Genomic DNA, 22,986 nt, shown 5'->3' with positions numbered 1-22,986 from the left:
AAAAATGCCGCTAACAACCCATTTTGTTGTAGTGAACCAAACAACCATTGTCTTAACAGCAGCAGTAGCATTGGCAATAGAATCAGCAGAGACGAATTACGAAGCCAATTTGATTCAGTTCTGGTTTTGTTGTATACCACTGAATTATGATTTCATACTAGTTTTAAAAAAGATTATAGGGGTCTTGGTAACTCCGCATCTGCTTCATTATTTATCCAAAAAATTCCTCAATAGTAGTAATTAGGACATTACACGAACCTAGTGGCGTGGTCTTCTTCCCCATTGGTTCTTCTCCTTGCTTGTCTTGGCCTGCAATAAAAACTTGGTTCTTCGCCTCGACGGCTTTGGACTTGTTTGCATCGCAGTCTTTCTCCATGGTTTCTTGGAATGTTTTAGCTTTTGGAATATTCTTTTTCTTGGAAGAGGATTGCTTCGAAGATGATTTTGTAATGTAACTGCAAAAGAAATACCAAAATATATCTAGTGGAGCTGTCATAAAAAGGCTTAACAAAGGTTCATGTAATTTTATTTTGACTGACGAAAAACAGGCTCAGTCGAGCGAAATATAATCAAATTACAAAGTGATTTGAGCAGAGAGAGCTACTCGTCTATCATCACCAGCAAACAAACAATCCGCTGCATGCATGCATGGCCCTTCTCTAGCTAGTAATAAATTACAAAGCAAAGTTTCATAGTTACCCTATGGCGAAACATCCAAACGAAGGCAACATCGGTCTCTTCCAGTCCATGTTGTTGGCAAAACAGATTCCATCCCGAAGTAAGCACGTACATCTTTTGAGCCCATAGCCTGAACCTCATGCCCTACTGGTTTCCTTCCGGATCGTAAGTGATGACCGGGATTCCTTGTTCCACGTTCTCATCTTCTTTCAACAAGTGTAGCATGAATTCCTGGACGTGGTTGCTCAAACAAAGCCTTGCTTCGTTCACGTCCACATCGGTTCTCGTCACCTTTTTCTGGTACGGTTTGCTGCAGCTCCCAATGAGGCCGACCAGAGGGACTGCCGGAGGATGTGGGGGTCGTCCTACAAGATACCGAGAGAAAAAATAGCTTCAGAAATAGAGGATTCATCATCGCCCTCCAATTCCAAACCTCTCCGTTATTGTCGTCATCAATGGCTTTTGACTTGTTTTCTTCGGACTCCTCGTTCATCGTTTTACAAGGAGGAGATGTAACCCCAGACTCAGTCTATGCGTTTTGACTAAGTCTAGCATAATACATTTATGATTCTTAAACATATTTTTCAAAAACATTATTCGATAATTAAAAACTTGTTACAAATGACATTTATAAAGTATAATAATTTAACAATAAAAACCCAACTCATGAATATAAAACTAAAAAGTTAAAAATTTAATTTAAAACATGTCGTAAAATTTGGTTTACAATAATCCAAATATCAGTAGCAAAAGCCATAGTCGTCTGAAACAAATACTTCGAAATAAAGACTCATGCTATCAAAATAAAGTCAACTTGAAAGATAAAATCATTATAATCAGATGTACTTCAAAAGATGTGTTGATCCTCCAAGTGTTTGATCCGGGATGTCTAACCAACAGTACCTGAAAGGGAAAAAAATATTTTGCAAAGTGAACTAGAGCTCAGTGTGTCCCAACAGTACGATCAAATCATAGTAGGTACAATAAACGAGTAATAGTTCAGTAAATCATCTTAAAATCATAATGAAGTTTAACTTTTGAAACTCGTAGTTTAAACCCTTCTCCTGTACACCATCCGCAGTTCTCCAGAACTGCGTCCGTAGGACTTACCTTAAGCGCACAGCAAAAAGGAAGCCAACCTAAGGATAGGCTTTGGGGTCTGTATCCTTAGGTCCGTAGGGCTTACCCTAAGCACACAGCAAAGGGAGCCAACCTAATGGAGCATCTTGGAGCCCGAGAGCCTACCCAAGAGTCGTATTAGGTCCGTAAGGGATACCAGCTTGATCAGAGCTGTACCTCCGTACATCAGTCCAACCCAAAATCAATATCTCAAAAATACAATTTATACAGTAAGCATAATTTCCATAAATCCGTAATCATCGTTATCATATATAAGTGAAAACCAATAATCATATATCATTCATAGTCCATAAACCATCACCAGTAATTCGGTGCATCAATAAAACAGTAAACCATAGATTTCAATGTACTATATTTCAAAATAGATAAAACAATTAAGTAGTACATAGGGAACACACCTCGATAATAGGGTCAAACTGTAGATCTATTGAGTACTGGCCTCGCCACACTCTGCTACAGTTTTCGAACCTAATTCATAATAACACTACATTACTAGTGGGTAACATAATTAATTTGTGAAACAGTAAGATTTACGACTCATTCGAGTAAATACTGACACACGCGGTCTAACATATTTAGAAGAGCTGGGTCGAGCTGTCGAGCGATCATGAGAGTCTCTTGTACCTTCAAAAAATTATAATTTATCAGTCCCAAGTCTTACTTTAATCATTCAAAAGCTAAAACTCTTAAGTGCATATGCATTTTTCGGGTTTGACTGTCACTTTATAGGCTTTCGGCTTCGAATTTGGCAAAGCGAATTGCGGAATCCGAATCAGGACGTTGAAAAACATAAAATATGTATTTTCAAAAATTGACTTTTTGGTCAAAGTCAACGGGTTTGACTGACGATTTCGAGGCTTTCGGGTTCGAATTTGAAAAAACGAACTTCAGATTTGGACTAAAGACGTCAAAAATCATAAAATATGACTTTTTGAAAAATTTGACTTTTTGGTCAAAGTCAATGGCCAGTCAACGGTCGGTCAATGGTCAATGGTCAGTCAACGGTCAACGGGTCGGGTTAACGGGCCAAACCGGGTCAACGGGTCACACCGGGTCAGACCGGTCAATTGCCCAACTGATTTCGAACCTCCCCCACGCGCAGAGATGGCGCGTGGAGACGTGTGAGCCCTCCTCTGGTGTCCTAAAAATTCCCAAAAAAATCCAAAAATTATTTTAAGCGATTTTGAGACACTTACCAAGTTCGGTTCAAAATTTTGAACGGTGGAGAGCTCGATTTCAACATGTCGGAAACTTTGACTACTTCACCTCCCTCACGCGCCGCCGAAGACGCGATGGACACCGGTGGACTCGGAACGATGCAAGTAACACGATGGTGTAGGAGGTGTCGAAAATGGAGTAATGATCGGCGATGAATTGACGATTTTCACGACGATTATGTTAAAAAAGTCAAAACTTTAAATCGAAATTCTTGGTGTTTGATAGCGTTTTGCTACGATTGGTTTACGGGGTTTTGTTCACCTGTCAACGACGAACACGATGATGATTTTAGATCGATGATCGGTGGTCGAACGACATCGTGATCTGATTTGAAAGTAGGGGTGCGGGAAGAGGAAAGTTTAAGCAAATGTTCTGATTTTAAAATCAGAACAATTGCACGCATTTAAAACAAAAGACTGTCGACACTCAGTGGAGAAATTTAGGGCTTGATATTTGAATTTCTTTCAATTTCTGAAATAGCCTATAAATTTTGAAAATTTTTAATTTAATCTCTAAATTTCACCAAATTACATAAATATAAATTATTATTTTTTTCGTTTTTCCGGGTTGTTACCGGAGAAAAGGGTTTCGCCTCGATAGTTTGATAGAGGCAGAGCAATGTATATACTATAGAGAGATACTGAAATTCTAAAGGTTTTTGGTTTTTATCTGAATTTCTAGAGAATATGGGATTTCATGAATTTATAGCATTTGTGATGACTTCCCCTTATTTAACCCTTATTTAACTAAACTGTTATTTTTGTTTTAAGATTTTGGAATTTGATTCGTGTTATAATTATATTTAATGTAAAGTTTTCCTAATATCTATATATAAATTTATTAGTTATTGTCATTCATGACTCAAATTATTTAAATTATTTATATTTATAATATTATATTTTATATTAATATTGAATTCATATATATTATCTACTAATATTCTTTATTAGTATAATCCTTGTCAAACTTTAAAAATTAAGAAGTAACATAATAAAAATATTTATAAATAAATAACATTGGGGGCAATTTTCCCGATATATCACCGTCCATCATTTTTTTTTCCGATCAGACATCGTTCAGATTATATTTCCCGATCAGGCACCGTTCAGACTATATTTCCCGATCTAACACCCTTTGCAGAAAGACGCGCCCCCTGCAACGCGCTTAATGCTGATTTGACACTACGTGGGGTAAGACGTGCATCTTGAGGCGCGCCTTATGCTGACATGGGATACACGTGTGTATAGCGCGGCCCCTGATGCGCGCCTTCGGCCACGTAGGGTATAGCGCGGGACAGGGACCGCGCCTTACCTTTAACACAATTATGTTAGGCGTGGACCAGGGGTCGCGCCTTAGCTTTATATGATATAATTATTTAAGGCGCGGTGCATGTACCACGTCTTGTAGCTTTTCCCGACTGTAAATACCCTTTCCCCCGGTAACTCCTCACATCTCCTCTCGATTATAAAAAAATTAATAAAACAATCCGACAATCTTTTCATATTTGATTCAGAAGTTTGTGCGATTTTTCATTATTAGGTAATTTTGTGATAATTTTTTTTATTATACTTATTGTTTATTATGATTATTTGAAAAAATATTATACTAATTGTTGTCAATTAATTTCTGTGTTTGTAAAATTAGAAAACGGGAGCATACGTCGAAATAGTTTTGCGGTACATGTAATAATATAAAATTATATTATTTAAATTATTTACGTTTATGTGTAAAAAATTTATTGTGTTATATTTTCGTTCATATATTATTTATTTAATCAGCTTTGTTTCAGTTGTTTTTTTTTTTTTGCAGATATCATATTGTCGCACTTTTAAACTCAAAGAATGACGCGACTTTCAACTATTGTTTATTATGATGGTGAAATTTGAGAAGATGAAACCGGCGTTGTTTTCGTATGAAATGAGCGTGTTAAAATATCATTGAAGAGAAACATAACTCTTGAGGAGCTGCTAACGAAGATTTCGAGGAAGATTCATGTTGGAAGTAGTAGAAGAATGTCATCATTGCAGTACAGATTTCCAACATCATTGTTGTCATTAACTTATACATCGTTCGAACTATCGAACAATGATGATGTTGAAATGATGGTTGATTCTATCTCCATCCACCGGAAGCCCCAGGTGCATAAAAACATCCTGAAGTGTAATCGTGCACTCTCCGCACGGAAGATAGAATGTGTGGGTCTCCAGCCTCCACCGCTCTACTAAGGCAGAAACAATGTCTAGTTCTATCTTACAGTGACATTGATATCTACCTATGTAACCGAATCCAACCTGTACTAAATACGGTAAGACACGACTAGGTATCACTAACTTAAGGTTCCTAATAAAAGGATCTAATACACAACCATTCTCCTAAAATTAAATAATTACAAAAATTAATTCTTAATCTAATAATCATGCATTAAATAAATCAACAAATTATTACTAATAATTTTAATTAAATTAAAACGTTAAAATGTTACCGTATCAGCAAAGTGTTGAGATATATGATTTCCATCCAAACGAAGTAGACCGTCTTCCATTTTATATCTGTAAAAAAATTAATTAAGTAAAATATTAAATAACTTAAATACTTAAATAAATTAAATACAAAATATTAAAAATATAATAAAATATACTTATAAGAGTATTTGAAAGAAGTTGAGAGAATTTGATGTGATGAAAGTGATTGAAGATGGGGTATTTATAGGGAGGGATGAGGGTGTGAAACGTCGGGGTAGGTGGGTAATTATACCTAAGGCGTGCCGCAAGGGGCGTGCCTTACTGACACGTGGCAGATTCACAGATAAGGCGCGGCCCTTGCCCTGCGCTATACTCTACGTGGCCTAAGGCGCACCCCAGGGGCTACGCTATACACATGTGTATCCCATTACAACATAAGATCGTCTCAAGGGGCGCGCCTTATCCCACGTGACGCCAAATCAACATTAAGTGCGCTGTAGGGAGCGCGCTGCAGAGGACGCGCCTTTCTGCAAAGGGTATTAGATCGAGAAATATAATCTGAACGGTACCTGATAAAAAAAAACGATGAACGGTGATATATCGGGAGTTCAATTTCAATAATTTATCTTGAAAAATAACATTATAGTACAAGGGTGTGTGTTAGTCGTTAAATAATGTCTATTGACACGTACGGTATATAACATAAAAATATGGCCAAAAGGAAAAAGAGAGCTCTGAAGAGAAATGGGGAGCGATAGGAAGGAAAAGAGAAGTAAGAAACGATCAAATTCTTATTCTTCTGGGTCTGAAGGTTAGTTTTAATTTTCCATTGCCGGTGACTAATTTTTTATTTAATTTTCGGGGAAAAAGCTAGAACCCTAATTTAAATTGCTTAGCGTTTCAAGCAAGATTGATTTGAAATTAATTTAGCTTAACGAAAGTTTTGGTCTTTTATGTGTGGTTTACTGTAAAACTGCAGATGAAGGAAGGGAAAAAAGGCAAAGGAGAGGCGAGGACGAGCAGAGGAAAAGCAGGAAGAAGGATGATAAGAAAGAGAAAAGGAAAGACAAGAAATCTCACAAGCACTCTTCCGATAAAGGTTTTAATTTTAAGCTTATAAGTTCATTGTTATTTCTCCTTTTTATTTTGTTTGAAGTTATCGAGTCTTTGTTGAAATTTCGAGAACGGCAAAGGGATACTTAAGATTTTATTAACTTAGATAGCTCTATATTGCTGTCTGTTTTATCAACTGATGAGCATTTGTGAACTTAAGATTTTGAAATTTGTGGAACAGAAAAGCGATACTTAGGAGGGGAAAATTGAAGGAACAATATGTATTCCATTGTGAATTGAGGTGTTTATATGTCTGTTTTAATGAGCTTCTAGTAGCTATTATTTTACTTTATGTGTCGGATGGTTCAGTTTTCTGCTTTTATGGTTGTAGGATTTGTGGAGATTCTTTGTAATGAGAGTGGTAGATATCCCCCGGTGTTTCTAAAATTCTACTTCTATTGAGATAGCAATACACGTGCAAATACTCACTAGTTAGTCACCGAAATAGTTTCTTAAAACTTCGGTTGTGAAACTGTTGATAACTTGATATATTAACTATATTTACTCTTAAGATGGCTTGATAGATCTGTTCATCTGCATTATTTTTTTTACATGCTTTTTGGAGTCTATGCTTGTGCCTGCTGAGAGTTGGATAATATATGATTAGTGAAGTACTCAGAGTTGAGAGAGTATGGATAGATATAGTGCTACTTAAAAGAAAAGTACGCTAACCAAAATTTTTGACTTTTTGTTAGATTCATGAATTGAAGTGTAAGTTAACAACAAGAAACAACCATAGTAATATAATTCCAGTGCTTGAATTTGAAAATTAGTTTTTACTTGTACTCTTTTATAGTTATATATATAAGTTATAAAATTCTGATAAATTTATTATTTGAGAATTGTATTGAATATCCAACATCTCTTTATTATATCTGAAGGTTTAAGGTCTTTTTGTTGGATTTCTTAATACCACTTGTTTGGGATATGCTTTTGGTATAATTCTAGAAAACTACAATTTCCACATTCTGTGTCTCCTGCTTTTTGCAAAATAGTTATAACACGTTGATTTACTTTGTTTGACTCAGAGAAGAAGTCAAAGGAAAAACACAAAAGTAAACATCACAAAGGTGACCGCCACTCGGTGAGTCTTCTTATTCTGCTTTGTAGAAATCAACCTGCATATCTAATTGTAAGTCATAGTTTCCTTTAACTGATGTTTCTAAGAATTAGGTTACTTCTTGAGGCACATGATGTGAAATTGGACGTGGAATGCAGTCTTTATAGCTTGGAAGTATTGGTGTAATAGTTCATAGCTTTTTTTTTGGGGGGGGGGGGGGGTGAGGGGAGATTCTTGTGTTCATTTTTTTCAAAACAAGGTCCATAGTCTCTATTAAAGCATTGAGAATTCTGATGAACATTTATGATTTTGGAGTATTTGCCTTCCGCTTTTTTTTTTTTTTTTGGATAATTGCCTTCCGTTTTTGAGGGATATTGAAAGCACAGATTCTGTGAACTTATAAGGAATTCTGGTAGGTTTGAAATGGTGGATACTTTGAAATCAGCTCACTCACTGGATGTCTTGTTAGTTCTGTTTTGTCATATGTGTTATTGTGTTGTGCTGCTAGTTCATACCTTCCCCGGGTAAATCGAGAAACATATCTTATTGACTGAGATAACTCTACATTGTAGCCTGTTTTATTTTGCTTTGTTGAAATATGTTGGCAAAATGACATTAGTTGCCGAACTTTAAAGTGCAAATTTGCCTTCTCATCAGTGAACTTTTGGGTTTCACATGTTTCATTTATCATACTTGTCATCTTTATTTCATTGGTCCTAAGTGTGCATATAGTTTAACTTGTTGTACAAGAATGATGTAATCATGTTACAATACCCCTTTAAGAATGTACAAAAATATTTTATACATGTACAACAATGACAAAAGAAATAAGTTATCAACTTGGGGTTAAAATTTTCATTCAACCTTTCCACTTTTCTTATATATTGGATTCATGCGGTTTGGCTATTAAATATGAAACCAAGCGGTGTTGAGTTCAACTTTTGAAATCTTAGAATGACAACTAGGCAGACACACACGAGTCTCTAAGCCCTATATATCATTTGACTGCCTGTGCAGTTGGTGGTGGTTGTGTTTAAAATGTCATTTTAAACACACGCAGGGTTTACGTGAAATTTGTAATTTGCTGATGTTCTTGTCTCCATTCCTGCAGAAACATGGGTTCCAAGAGATCTCCAGTGATGACTATTTTTCAAAGAACAATGAGTTTGCTACGTGGCTGAAAGAAGAGAAACGTGTGTTTTTCTCTGATCTTTCGTCTGAGTCTGCTCGGGAATTTTTTGCCGACTTTGTTAAAGATTGGAATAACCAGAAACTTGAATCTGAATTCTATGAAGGCATTGCAAGTGGGCCACGGACTGCACATAACTGGAAAATTAGACAGTAGGAAGGGAAGTGATCCCTACTTTTTGTTTATTTTTCTCACTCCTTTTATATGTACGGATTTGCAGTGTAGTATCGGATAAATGTTGTAGTTTATGGACGTGCAGCAAAAGAAATATATTTGATATTTTGCTCAGTTATCCCATGGAAAATGGTAGTATGGAAAAGAAGCTATTTTATCCTGCATTGTGCAATATACACATCACATTGATGCGCTCCCCCTCTTAATCAGTTAAGAAACCACATGATGATATTAAAGCTCCAAGACCTTGTCTCCCTTGGCTTTGCTGGGTAATCAGTCGACGTGAGAGATGTACTCACTAGAGAAGCAGTAAACAGATTGCTTACTGGGGGCTTGGGAGAAGGTGGCAGCCATGGCCAATGGATACCCCACATTTCTCCTTTTTCATTTTCAGAATTCTATATATTTTGTGAACTTTTTTTCTAACATTATAATCCTATTTCAGATGCAGATTTTGCCTAGAAAGGTTTTCATTGTATGGACGTTGAAATGATTGCCTCTTTTGTACATTAAAAAATGGAACATACATTACATTTTTAAAAAATATAATTACTTAAATGTCAAGCTCCCTTGTTTAAGAATATTATAAAAATAAAATGTTATCTACAACAAATATTCAATGTTAGAATAAGCTGGTACTCGCGAATATCTCTGAAAGTTAATAGGATTGTAGTTTCTAAAAACACCTAATATGCTCTCGCCTGTGAACCCTAGTGTGTGTCCGTCTATAGAGCATACTGTTGACCACAACGATCGTCCGCCGGAAGAGATCAATCAGATCTCCAGTGTTTCGGCACTGGAGAGACCGGGGTCCCTGCTGGAAGAGTCATGAAACGCTAAAAACAGCGGAATGTAGAGGAGATTAATCAGACTCTGCTTGTAGAGGAAGTCATAGCGATCGAGGCCGATGGAGGAGATATGGTTGGAGGAGAGGGTGAGATACTTGCTAGCCCCAGTTCATCTCTTTGGCGTTCGAATGAGGAGAGACCATCATATGCCAACATGGTAGTGGGCATCAGCAAGGAAACTCCGTCACTTATTATAGCACAGGAAACTGATTCTATTGTTGTGCGTGACGAGGATTGCAGTATTGATAGTTCAGGTCCTATCACCAAGATAAGTTTTTCAGAGCGTGTGCATGACCAAATTAACCAATGTATGAAGCAGGTGCTCATCATCCGTCTGCTGGATAGATCGATGGGGTGTAAAACATTATTAACTAGAGTTCTCACACTATGGAAACTGAAGGGGGAACTACAGCTAGTGGATATGGAGAATAACTATTATCTGGCAATATTTACTGTTGAGGAGAATTATGTCAAGGTATTAACCGAAGGTCCTTAGACAATTTATGGTAGTTATTTAACAGTTCAGCCTTGGAGCCGCTCATTCTCGGCCTCGGAAAAGCACCCTTCACAGGTTCGATGTTGGGTAAAACGGGTTATTTCCCACACGAACGTAGTTTTAAAATTGACCTAAAATGTCAAGATTAAAACCACCAAAAGTTGCACAGCGGATAAATCTGTCAAACTATTGAATATTGAAATATAATGGAAAAGAATCGAATAAAAAACAATAAAGGAGAGAACACACCAAATTTACGATGTTCGACGAGAATATCGTCTACTCCTCGGGCACCACACCAGATGATAACTTCACTATATTGCCAATATTACAACAAATGGAATTCTTTGGAATTCCCAAAGTGGGAGAATGAAGAATACAAGAGGAAGAGAGAACTTGTTTTTGGGATGTTTTCTAATGAAAATACTTAGACCTATTTATAGTTGAGTTTCAAGAACAATATGTTCAAAGTTTGGCCACCTACCAAAGAATTTTCCAATGTGTACAAGTTAGCCACCAAATATGAAATTCACATGTTCAAAGTTTGGCCACCAACTAAGATGAAATTTCCAATAAGTTGGCCACCAACCAAGATGAAATTTCCAACTTGTCAACTTAATTTCTAGACAAATCTAACAAATCTCCACCTTGACTTGAAATTACCAAGCCTACTCAACTTCTTCAACTCCCCAAATTTGTAGTGCCTCTAATTGCGCTCACAAGCGCCACACACCCGAAGGTGTTCATACTTTCAGGATGTTAATCAAGTTCAAACAATGATTGAACTTGATTACTGTTACCACCTTGGTCATCATATCTGCAGGATTTTCTGATGTCGCAATTTTCTGAAGTAAAATCTTTCCTTCTTCAAAGATCTCCCGCACAAAGTGATACCTCACGTCGATATGCTTAGTCCTTGAATGGTAGACTTGATTTTTCGCTAAGTGAATAGCACTCTGACTGTCACAATAGAGACTAATGTGACTTTGAACAACTCCCAAGTCTTCTATCAACCCGTTAAGCCAAATTGCTTCCTTTACAGCCTCTGAAACTGCCATGTATTCTACCTCTGTAGTAGACAAGACCACCGTAGATTGCAATGTAGACTTCCAACTTACTGGGGCTTTAGCAAGAGTAAACAAATACCCAGTAGTTGATCGACGCTTATCCAAATCACCAGCATAATCGGAATCAACATATCCAACCATACACTGACCAAGTGCTTCATCCTGTTCAAAAACTAAACCAACATCCACAGTTTGTTGGAGATACCGTAGAATCCATTTCACAGCTTGCCAATGTCCTTCTCCAGGATCATGCATATACATGCTCACAACTCCAACTGCTTGTGAAATGTCAGGACGCATATACACCATTGCATACATCAAGCTCCCAACTGCATTAACATATGGAACTTTTGCCATATACACTCGTTCTCCGTTAGTTTTAGGAGATAATTGAGAACTAAGTTTCAAATGAGAAGCCAATGGGATACTTACATGTTTGGTATTTTCATTCATGCCAAAACATTGTAATACCTTTCTCAGATACTGCTTCTATGTTAAACAAAGTTTCCCTCTTTGTCTATCTCTGCTTATCTCCATACCAAGAATCTTCTTGGCCTCACCTAGATCTTTCATCTCAAACTCTTGATTCAACTGAGCCTTTAATTTGTCTATCTCCTTTTGACTCTTCGAAGCGATCAACATATCGTCAACGTACAAGAGAAGATAAATGAAAGATCCATCTTTGAGCTTTTGCAAATACACACAATGATCATATTTGCTTCTAGTATACTTTTGCCTCCTCATAAAGCTATCAAATCGCTTGTACCACTGCCTCGGAGATTGCTTCAATCCATATAGCGATTTGTTTAGCTTACAAACCGATTTCTCACAACCACTATCTTTGTATCCTTCTGGCTGAGTCATATAGATCTTCTCTTCTAAATCACCGTGGAAGAAAGCCGTCTTTACATCAAGTTGAACTAGCTCCAAATTCAACTGTGCTACCAAGGCCAACAATATTCTAATGGAGGAATGCTTCACAACAGGGGAAAATACTTCATTGTAGTCGATTCCCTCCTTTTGAGCGTAGCCTTTAGCTACCAACCGTGCCTTGTAGCGAACATCTTTCTTGCTATGAGATCCATCTTTCTTTGCAAATACCCACTTACATCCAATGGCTCTTTTACCTTTCGGTAATTGTTCCAGTTTCCAAGTGTTGTTCTTTTGGAGAGATTGCATTTCTTCATCCATGACACTTTTCCACTTATCACTTTCCAAGCTTTGTATTGCTTCTTGGTAAGTGATAGGGATATCATCATCAACAACTGGAAGAGCATAGGCCACCATATCAACAAATCGAGCAGGTCTACGAATTTCTCTCATTGGCCTTGTAACTGCAAGTGGTTCTGGTGTCTCAAATGGTTCTTGGGTTTGAACCTCTTCATCTTCTGATTCTTCTATTGGAGTTGAAGAATCAGTTGCATCAACTTCTGGGATCATCATCTGCTGAAACTCTACCTGTTTTGGAGTATGCTCCACCTGCTGCGGAGTACTACTTGTCTGGACAGCTTCACTTGTTACCTTCTTTACTAGGGCAGATTCATCAAAGGTAACATCTCTGCTACAAATTATCTTCTTGGTGTCTAAACACCAAAGGCGGAATCCCTTCACTCCATGGGTGATTCCCATAAAGAGAGCCTTCTTTGCTCTCGGATCAAGCTTGGATTCCTTCACATGATAATAAGCAGTGGATCCAAATACATGTAAGGAATCATAATCAGTAGCAGGTTTTCCAGACCATACCTCCAATGGTGTTTTTCCTCCTATCGCTGATGACGGCAGACGATTAATGAGATGGCCAGCATATGTCACAGCCTCAGCCCAAAATGCCTTGCCTAACCCAGCATTAGACAACATACATCGAACTTTCTTCAATAGTGTTCGATTCATACGCTCTGCCACCCCATTCTGTTGTGGTGTATGTCTAACAGTGAAGTGTCGAACAATACCATACTCATGGAAAACGTCAAAGAATGACTCACTTTTATATTCCCCTCCATTGTCCGTCCTAAGACGTTTGATCTTTCTACCAGTCTGGTTCTCGATCATATTTTTCCATTTCAGGAAAATTTGAAGCAATTTATCTTTAGACTTCATCGGATACACCCAAACTCTTCTGGAAAAGTCATCTACAAAAGTTACAAAATAATGGTTTCCTCCCAAAGACGATGTCTTTGAAGGACCCCATACATCTGAGTGAATATAATCTACAATACCTTTTGTATTATGTATAGTGGTGCCAAACTTCACTTTCTTCTGCTTTCCCAGAACACAATGCTCGTAAAAGTTCAATTTGCAAGCCTTTGCACCTTTCAACAATCATTTCTTTGCCAGAATTTGCAAGGATTTCTCTCCAGCATGTCCCAACCGCATATGCCACAAATGGGTTGCGTCTAAATCATCACCTCCGGAAGCTGCTGCAACTGCTCCAATAATTGTACTACCTTGGTAGTAATACAAATTATTTTTCCTGATGCCCTTCATCATCACAAGTGCGCCATATGTGACTTTTAAAACTCCATCTCTCATAGTGACTACTGAGCCTTTGGATTCTAAGGCTCCCAACGAGATGAGATTTTTCTTCAAACTGGGCACGTATCGGACATCCGTCAGAACTCTGGTTGATCCATCTTGATTCTTCAATCGAATTGAACCTATCCCAACAGTTTTACAGGCATTGTCATTGCCTATATAAACAACTCCTGCATTTAGTTCCACTAAATCGGAGAACCACTCCCGATTAGGGGACATATGATAGGTGCAACCCGAATCTAATATCCATTCATCTGAATGAAATGTTGTTGATGAAGCAACCAATGATATGTCAGAGTCATTTGCATCATGCTCTGCAACACATGCATCTGGAGCAGCTTTTCCTTTCTTCTTCAACTTCGGACAATCTTTCTTTCAATGGCCTTTCTCATGACAAAAGGCACATTCATCTTTTTCCAGTCTGGACTTCGACTTTGATCTCCCTCTCCACTTTGGCTTTTGACTTTTCGAGCGACCTCTTACCACCATGGCCTCCGCTGCTTCGTACTTGCTTTCCTTCTTAGTTTTCTTCCTGAGCTCATAACTATACAAAGCAACAGTTACATCTTTAAGGGTAACATTATCCTTACCATGAAGTAACGTTGTCTCAAGGTGCTCAAATTCATCTGGAAGAGATGACAACAACATCAAGGCCAAATCCTCATCTTTGAAGGTTTCATCCATGCCCAATAAGTCTGCCACTAGTTCATTGAACGCAGTGATGTGTTCATTCATACTGGTGACTGGTTGATAATCAAATCTGAACAATCTTTTCTTCATGTGGAGACGATTCTGAGAGCTTTTCTTTAGGAATTTTTCCTTTAATGCTTTCCACATCTTACTTGCAGAAGTCTCGTTCTTATAGCCATACTTCTGCTCCCTGGAAAGACAAGATCGAATCGTGCTGCACGCCAAACGATTGATTGTTCCCCATTTTTTCTCCTCCATATATTCGGGCTTTTCTTCCTCAATGACGATGTCTAGACCTTGTTGGAATAAAGAGTCTAACACCTCGCCTTGCCACATGCCAAAATGATCGGATCCATCGAACAACTCCACCGAGAAATTTGCATTTGACATCACCCTCCTCACCGGTCCAGATGAAGAGCTTGATGTCTCAACTGATCCGTATTTTGGCATTTTAATTCTAACGAACAATATTCAATATCACGAACTGTATCTTTTCAGCAACGGAACCACCAGGATAACCTCAACAGAAGCTCTGATACCAATTGTTGGGGAAAACGGGTTATTTCCCACACGAACGTAGTTTTAAAATTGACCTAAAATGTCAAGATTAAAACCACCAAAAGTTGCACAGCGGATAAACCTGTCAAACTATTGAATATTGAAACACAATGGAAAAGAATCGAATAAAAAACAATAAAGGAGAGAACACACCAAATTTACGAGGTTCGACGAGAATATCGTCTACTCCTCGGGCACTACACCGGATGATAACTTCACTATATCGCCAATATTACAACAAATGGAATTCTTTGGAATTCCCAAAGTGGGAGAATGAAGAATACAAGAGGAAGAGAGAACTTGTTTTTGGAATGTTTTCTAATGAAAATACTTAGTCCTATTTATAGTTGAGTTTCAAGAACAATATGTTCAAAGTTTGGCCACCTACCAAAGAATTTTCCAATGTGTACAAGTTAGCCACCAAATATGAAATTCACATGTTCAAAGTTTGGCCACCAACTAAGATGAAATTTCCAATAAGTTGGCCACCAACCAAGATGAAATTTCCAACTTGTCAACTTAATTTCTAGACAAATCTAACAATCGATACTATTGGAAGGCGTTATTTCGACGCATTGCTGAAGCAGTAGGGAGAGTTGTGAAGATTGATTATAATACTCAAGCAGGAGGGTGCGGCAAATTTACTCTTCTGGTAATCATTGCGGATTTAAACAAACCTCTAAAATCTTGCATTGGAATAGATAACTTCATACAACAGCTTGAATACGAAGGTTTGAACAATATTTGTTTTACGTGTGGCACGAATGGCCATTCAAGTGAAGTACGTGGTAAATCGAAAGGAACCTCTATGGAAGCAGAAGCGGAGATTCATAGTGTGGATACTAGAAAAGGTCCATCTTTGGAGGCGAAGGGAGAGGAGTTATATGGTCCCTGGATGGTGGTGAAGAAGCGAAAGCGTAAACCAAGGGTTGAAGGTTCTGATAAGTCGAAAGTGGCAAGCACACAGAAGGGAGTAAGCAATTCTCGTTTTGCAATATTAACATAATTACAAGGGGAAGAAGAGCAAGGAGTTCAAGGTACTATTGCATCTGATGCTAAGAAAACTGGTAGGGATAAAAAGGACCAGAAAAGAAAGCAAACGGTCATAGATGGAAATAATGGAGAAATTCAAGCAGGTTACACACTCAATAATGCTTACATAGCTTCTAACCCGGGAAAAAAAGAAGAAGACAGCTGATGAGAACATAAAAGTAATTAATATCTTACCGACACAGGAGGGACAGCCCACAAGGGCAAGAATGCATGCAATCAATCACGTGCAGGGTGAACATAGGGCAGTTTCCATTAAGGAACAAGGTCAAGGCAGTAACAACAACTCAGGCGTTAGGATAAGGTCTTCCCAAAAAATTATCTCCAAACCGATTCAAGAGAGCCAAGAAAGGAATGTTCACTGGCAAGGAGGAAGTTGACCCAGGTCCGACAGCCAAAGAATGGCTGGAGATGTTTTCACACCAACTGGAGGAACTTAATAACGTGCAAGATCCGGATATACAGGCTCAAATTAAAACTCCGCTTTTTGAAGTGGGACTCTTAAGTGAGGATGAAGCGATGAAAGTATCTGACACGGAGGGTAAGCTAAGTAACCGGGTTCACACGTGATTCTTGGTGCTCCTTTAATCCTTTAATTATTTTAATGATTTGTATGTTTTGGAATTGCCAAGAAGCGGTTAGCCCTACTTTCCACAGAATTTTTCAGAATTTTGTACAGGAACATCGGCCCAATATAGTTGCGCTTCTGGAACCTCGGATTAGTGGTACAAAAGCAGATAAAGTGGTGGCTAAGTTGAATTATTCACACTCATTCCGGGTCGAGACACATGGCTATAGCGGTGGGATTTGGGTGTTGTGGAACGACACTACTGAATTGGAAGTGCTATCAATCTCGAATCACTTTCCGCATGGTCGGGTAAATTAGTCGATAATCAGGTTGCCTTCACAATCACAGTGGTATATGCATGCCCTAATCGTTCTTAACGAAAATTCTTGTGGTCCTCGTTACGCTCTCTTGATCCTGGAGATAATGAGTTGTGGATGTTAGGTGGGGATTTCAACTTGATTATTTGCATGGAAGAAAGATCTAGGGGATCACGAAGACATGGCCGAGTCAATACCTAGTTTAGAGAATTTATTAATACGACAAGTCTGATAGATTTGAATTTTCACGGACCACCGTTTACTTGGACGAGAGGTAGTCTCAGTCAGCGGTTGGATAGGTACTTAGCTAACAGAGATCTTCATGGTTTGTGGCCGAACGCCCGAGTTATGCACCTCGATAGGCTAGGATCAGACTATAGACCTATTCTGTTCTGCAGTAATATTGTGGAAAATACGAATCACGACAAGCCTTTCCGATTCATTGCAGCCTGAAATGATCATCCGCAATTTATTGAATTCCTGAAGTTAGTGTGGAAGGAAGAAAGAAATTTCAATGAAAATCTACAGGATTTTTAAAATTAAAGTTAAAGAGTGGAACAAAGATGTTTTCGGACACATAGGCAAGAAGAAGAAAGCATTACTTGTTCGAATTAGGGGAATTGAGAAAGCTTTGAATTTGTACCACTCAGACTATCTCAGTGATTTGGAAAGTAAATTACGGGAAGAGCTGGATGTTGTTTTAGAGCAAGAAGAAAGCTTTTGGCGTCAAAAAGCGTGTTCGAATTGGGTTATTCACGGTGATCGTAACTCTAGATTTTTCCATGCATCGGTTATGGCCAAAAGACGAAGGAACAAGATAACTGCCTTTAAATTGAAGAATGACGATTGGTGCTCTGAGGAGGATGAACTTCAGGAGCTGATAGTCAATTTTTTTCAGGAATCTATTTCGAAATGAAGGAGGAGCAAATTCTAACTATCCGAGCGGGTTGTTTCCAAAAGTTTCAGGTGATCATCTTCAAGAGCTTGAGCGACCCCTCATGGATAAAGAAGTAAAACTTGCTTTTGATATGATGGCTCCGTTTAAATCACCGGGGTTGATTGAATCCATGCCGCGTTCTATCAGCGGAATTGGGCTGTTGTGGGAAAATCAACTTGTGACTACTTACGCAGAATTTTCGAAAGGGATATGTAGAATGACGAGATGAATAGAACCATTTTGGTGTTGATACCGAAAGTGTCGATTCCGGAATCAATTACTCAATATCAACTAATAGGACTCTGCACTGTTATCTACAAGGCTTTAACGAAATTGTCAATAGGCTTGTTAGGTATGGCTCATAAATATACCAGTAAAGAGGACAGGAGATGGAGCGGAGTGAGCGAATGCAGTGAACATCAACTGTCCTTACAAAGAAAGTCTCGTTGTGGGGTTACAAATTATGTGGGTTGAGGGTGCGGGGGCGTAGCCCCCGCGGTACGGTACATGGTTAATTTTGTAATTATGTACCAGGGTTTTCTATTATAAATAGAGATATAACCTAGACCTAAAAAATCATTGAATAAAACTTCTAGCGCCGCCTAGGCACCGAGGACGTAAGCACATTGCCGAACCTCGTAAAATTCTCGTGTTCTTTCGTTTTCTTTACCCGTTTTCGTCAACAAGGCTAAAGTCGTATCTTCCTATTTGTCCCAGGAAGGTCGATCAAAAATATCATTATTATTACAAAGGAGGTTATTCACTCAATGAAGTAGAAATCGAGTGGCAGGGAGTGGATGGCCATGAAAATTGACTTGGAAAAGGTCTACAATCGGCTTGAATGGATTTTATTGAGAACATACTTCAGGATCTGGGTATTCCTGAATCCTTGTTTAGAGTGATCATATGATGTATTTCGTCGGTTTCTACTAGCATCTTGTGGAATGGAAGACCGACGAGGTCATTCTCGCCTTCTAGAAGGATTTGCCAAGGTGATCCACTATCCCCTTATATCTTCATTCTTTGTATGGAACGTTTGGCGCAATCAATTGAGAGGAAACATTGGATTCCGTTTTGCACGTCGACTACTGGTGTTGGGATTTCCCATCTTTTCTTCGCTGACGATATGCTCCTCTTTTCGGAAGCTTCACCGACACAAGGAGATATCATCCATAATGTTCTGACTCAATTCGGCAAGGCCTCTGGTCAAAGAGTGAGTATTGTAAAATCAACGATATTTTTTTTCGAGGAATGCACCAATGATTACTCGTAATCAAATCAGTGGAAGCAATCCATGAACACACAATTTACTCATCCATCAACTGGATAGCCTTATCAAATAGTGATTCCTTTTCAACATCTAGTACCAAACTTTATCTCCCACAGTGTGTCCCAATGAATACTTTTAGGGAAGAGAGTGATATCTAATTAATTTGTTTATTTCATGCATGGAATTTTCACATAAAATAGCAAAGTGAAAAACACAAGGATCATGTAAGTAGTAGCATTTAGGAAATCCTAAAATGAGGAAGGACTAGTCGGCCATCTCTTCCATTCAACCTGAAATAAGAAACATAATGGTGGAAGCTCGTTTCTCTATAAATGGGTGGATTCTCGTCCGATAAAAGTTCTTCGGCTGCTTCATATGGTTTATCTCTAAGAGCATGTGTAGGAGCAAAGAAACATGCGGCTGAGATTCTTGGACCCACTCTTCCGGCTAATACTCTATGTGTTACACTTTTGAACTTGTCGTTTGATACAATCTGCAAAAAGCATATTCTATTCAATATATATATATATATGTGCTAATCTTTAGAAACCCACCTTCCATTTCAATGAATATATACCTGCAAAAAGTCACCAATATTGGCAGTTAAATATCTATGGTGATGAGGCACATCAACCCACTGATTCTGATGAACAATTTGGAGTATATTATCTTCCAAAAGTACAGTTAAAAACGATGCATCAGTATGGCTGGACGTGCCTAAGGTCAACTCAGGCTAAGGACATGGTGGATGATAATGGCACGCAATAAGAGCACCTTTCATCCCTTCAATGCTTCCCAAGTAATCTCTCCTCAGCCCTAATGCCTCGGATCATAAACTTGATCCATTATGGGAGCCTAAACCCAAACCCAAACTAAGTTCATGTTATTGCTTACATCAATTAGGTGAAGATGTCATTTCTTACATCAATTTAGTTAATTGAGAGTTAGGCATATCTCATTTTTTTAATGGTTTATTTGTGTAGTGTAGGATTGTTCTTAAGTAGTATAAATACCCCTCCCCATTTTAGTTTAAGCATCAAGAAAAATTAAGAGCTTCTAAGTGAGTGAAGAAACAAAATCCTATAAGAGTGAGTTGTAGTTCTTGTTTTTGAATGAGAGTACTCTTGTAATATTTGTTTTAGTTTAAATAAAAGTTGTTTATGTGAGTGTTTCATTTCCAATAAAGTGGCATTAGAGTGAGTTGGAAAGATCGAAGGTCTCGACGAGAGGAATCTGAGATCGAAGGTCTCGACGAGAGGAATCTGTCGCCGCCAGAATTTTCTCAATCTGAGTTCTGACGCACCGCCACGCACCACCAGAAGACTGCTGCCAAAAAATCGAGTTGACTCACCGAGTTGAGTCGAGTCAGCCGAGTTGGAGCCCCTTGACCGAGTTGTCCAAGTCCCTCCCAAGGTTTTTCGGCATTCCGGATTCATCAGTGCAATTGGATTTTCCAAATTCTCATTATATTGAGAGATATGGCAAGTGGTATGACACCATTCCAAGTTCCGACACTCAATAACAACAACTACAACAATTGGAGTATCAAAATGAAGGCACTTCTTGGATCACAAGATGTGTGGGATATCATAGAGAAAGACTATAACGAGCCTGCGGATGATGATGCTTTTGCTACTCTTACACCAGATCAAAAGACAACTTTGAAGGACTCAAGAAATAGAGACAAGAAGGTTCTCTACCTCATCTATCAAGCATTAGATGATGATGGTTTTGAAAAGATTTCGAGTGCAAGCTCTAGCAAGGAAGCATGGGAGAAGCTTCAAACCTCTTACAAAGGATCCGAGCAAGTGAAGAAGTCTCCAAACATTAAGAGGTGAATTCGAATCCTTACACATGAAAGTATATGAGTCTATTTTAGATTATTTCTCAAGAGTAATAGTTGTTTCTAATCAATTAAAAAGAAATGGTGAAAAGTTAGAAGATGTGAGGATAATAGAGAAGATACTCCGTTCGTTGGATCCCAAATTTGAGCACATCGTCGTGACGATTGAAGAAACTAAAGACTTGGAAGAAATGACGATCGAGAAACTCCAATGATTATTGCAAGCATACGAAGAGAAGAATAAGAATAAGCATGGGTTTATTGAGTAACTCCTCAAGCTGCAACTCAAGGATATGCATGAAAGCCAACGCAATGATAGAAACCAACGTGGCCTAGGCGGAGGTAGAGGTCATGGACGAGGTGAAAGTCGAGGTCGTGGACGAAGCTGGAATTACAACAACAACAATTCCAAAAACAACTATGAGAAAGGAGAAACCTCAACACGAAGCCGTGGAAAAATCAACCCGAACTCAAAGTATGACAAATCTCAAGTTCGATGTTATAATTTTCAGAAGTTTGGGCATTATGCTTCATAATGTAGAGCTCCCAAAAACAAAATTGAGGAGAAGGTCAACTACGTGGAGGAAAAGACAGATGAAAAAAAGCTATTCTTCTAGAACGAAAGGAAACTGATGGTGGCCAAGCAAATTCCTGGTATCTTGACAGTGGTGCAAGCAATCGCATGTGTGGAAGGAAAGATATGTTCGTGGAGCTAGACGAGTCAGTAAGCGAAAATGTTTCGTTTGGAGATGATTCCACAATAGCAGTGAAAGGGAGAGGTAACGTTCTTATCCGTTTGAAATATGGGAGACATCAATTTATTTCAAATGTCTACTATGTGCACAATATGAAAAGTAACATCTTAAGTTTAGGGCAACTGGTAGAAAAAGGTTATGATATTCATATGAATAATTATAATCTTTATATAAAAGATGATAAGAATAACTTCATTGCTAAAGTGCCGATGTCAAAGAATAGAATGTTATTGATCAACATACAAAATGATGTTGCAAAGTGCCTAAAAGCTTGCTACAAAGATGCATCATGGCTTTAGCATCTTCGATTTGGGCATCTCAATTTTGGAGGTCTAAAGCTGCTATCTAAGAAGGAGATGATGAAGGGACTACCTCATATAAACCATCCTTACCAGCTTTGTGAAGGGTGTCTAGTCGGAAAATAATTCAGGAAAATCTTTCTAAAGGAGTCAGAGACAAGAGCCAAAAAATCACTTGAGCTCATCCACACCGATGTGTGTGAACCGATAAAGCCAAGTTCTCTCGGTAACAATAACTATTTTCTTCTCTTCATTGATGATTCTTCAAGAAAAACCTGGGTGTATTTCTTGAAACAAAAGTCAGAAGTTTTTGAAGTCTTCAAGAAGTTCAAAGCAGCAGTGGAGAGAGAAAACGGTAGAAAGATCAAAGCCATGAGATCCGACTAAGGTAGAGAATTTACTTCCAGTGATTTTCAAGAGTTCTGTGAAGCAAATGGAATTTGTCGACCAATGACAATTCCTAGATCCCCCCAACAAAATGGTGTGGCAGAAAGAAAGAACAGAACAATCCTTGAAATGGCACGAAACATGCTCAAAAGCAAGAAACTACCCAAGGAATTTTGGGCGGAAGCAGTAGCGTGTGCAGTCTACTTGATAAATCGATCTCCAACAAGAAGTGTATGGGGAAAGACACCGCAAGAGGCATGGAGTGGAAGAAAGTCTGGCATTTCCCACTTGAGAATCTTTGGAAGTATAACCCACGTTCACGTACCGAACGAGAG

The 22,986-nt window shown here is 38.4% G+C and overlaps 3 protein-coding genes across 3 annotated transcripts; all 3 read left to right on the top strand.

The window, feature by feature from the left end:
- The first annotated feature begins 6,187 nt into the window (after nt 1-6,187).
- On the top strand, nt 6,188-10,774 carry LOC120128730 (style cell-cycle inhibitor 1-A-like). Its single transcript, XM_039146360.1, has 5 exons — nt 6,188-6,309; nt 6,478-6,597; nt 7,640-7,695; nt 8,783-9,024; nt 10,764-10,774. Exons 1-4 carry the CDS (start codon nt 6,243-6,245, stop codon nt 9,014-9,016), a joined length of 477 nt encoding a protein of 158 aa, XP_039002291.1. The 5' UTR covers nt 6,188-6,242; the 3' UTR covers nt 9,017-9,024; nt 10,764-10,774.
- On the top strand, nt 9,953-16,423 carry LOC120128862. Its single transcript, XM_039146480.1, has 3 exons — nt 9,953-10,357; nt 15,785-16,160; nt 16,239-16,423. The coding sequence occupies exons 1-3, from the start codon at nt 9,953-9,955 to the stop codon at nt 16,421-16,423; spliced, it is 966 nt and encodes a 321-aa protein (XP_039002411.1).
- Nucleotides 16,424-16,629: 206 nt separating this feature from the next.
- On the top strand, nt 16,630-18,326 carry LOC120128861. Its single transcript, XM_039146479.1, has 3 exons — nt 16,630-16,816; nt 17,742-18,009; nt 18,059-18,326. The coding sequence occupies exons 1-3, from the start codon at nt 16,630-16,632 to the stop codon at nt 18,324-18,326; spliced, it is 723 nt and encodes a 240-aa protein (XP_039002410.1).
- The last annotated feature ends 4,660 nt before the right edge of the window (nt 18,327-22,986 follow it).

This window comes from Hibiscus syriacus, unplaced genomic scaffold (genome assembly GCF_006381635.1).
Source record: "Hibiscus syriacus cultivar Baekdansim isolate YM2019G1 unplaced genomic scaffold, ASM638163v2 tig00110482_pilon, whole genome shotgun sequence".
Taxonomy (NCBI): Eukaryota; Viridiplantae; Streptophyta; class Magnoliopsida; order Malvales; family Malvaceae; genus Hibiscus; species Hibiscus syriacus.
Note: the sequence above shows the minus strand (reverse complement) of the source record. Positions and strands in the feature narration are given on the sequence as shown.

Bases quoted from the DNA above. Each gene is read 5' to 3' on its own strand.
- LOC120128730 (XM_039146360.1), top strand. From the start codon at position 6,243: ATGGGGAGCGATAGGAAGGAAAAGAGAAGTAAGAAACGATCAAATTCT. The intron at 6,598-7,639 runs GTTTTAATTTTA...TGTTTGACTCAG, and splicing joins CAAGCACTCTTCCGATAAAG to AGAAGAAGTCAAAGGAAAAA. The intron at 7,696-8,782 runs GTGAGTCTTCTT...CCATTCCTGCAG, and splicing joins ACAAAGGTGACCGCCACTCG to AAACATGGGTTCCAAGAGAT.
- LOC120128862 (XM_039146480.1), top strand. From the start codon at position 9,953: ATGGTTGGAGGAGAGGGTGAGATACTTGCTAGCCCCAGTTCATCTCTT. The intron at 10,358-15,784 runs GTATTAACCGAA...TACTATTGGAAG, and splicing joins TTGAGGAGAATTATGTCAAG to GCGTTATTTCGACGCATTGC. The intron at 16,161-16,238 runs GTTCTGATAAGT...CATAATTACAAG, and splicing joins GCGTAAACCAAGGGTTGAAG to GGGAAGAAGAGCAAGGAGTT.
- LOC120128861 (XM_039146479.1), top strand. From the start codon at position 16,630: ATGTTCACTGGCAAGGAGGAAGTTGACCCAGGTCCGACAGCCAAAGAA. The intron at 16,817-17,741 runs GTAAGCTAAGTA...TCGGACACATAG, and splicing joins GAAAGTATCTGACACGGAGG to GCAAGAAGAAGAAAGCATTA. The intron at 18,010-18,058 runs GTGCTCTGAGGA...AATTTTTTTCAG, and splicing joins AAATTGAAGAATGACGATTG to GAATCTATTTCGAAATGAAG.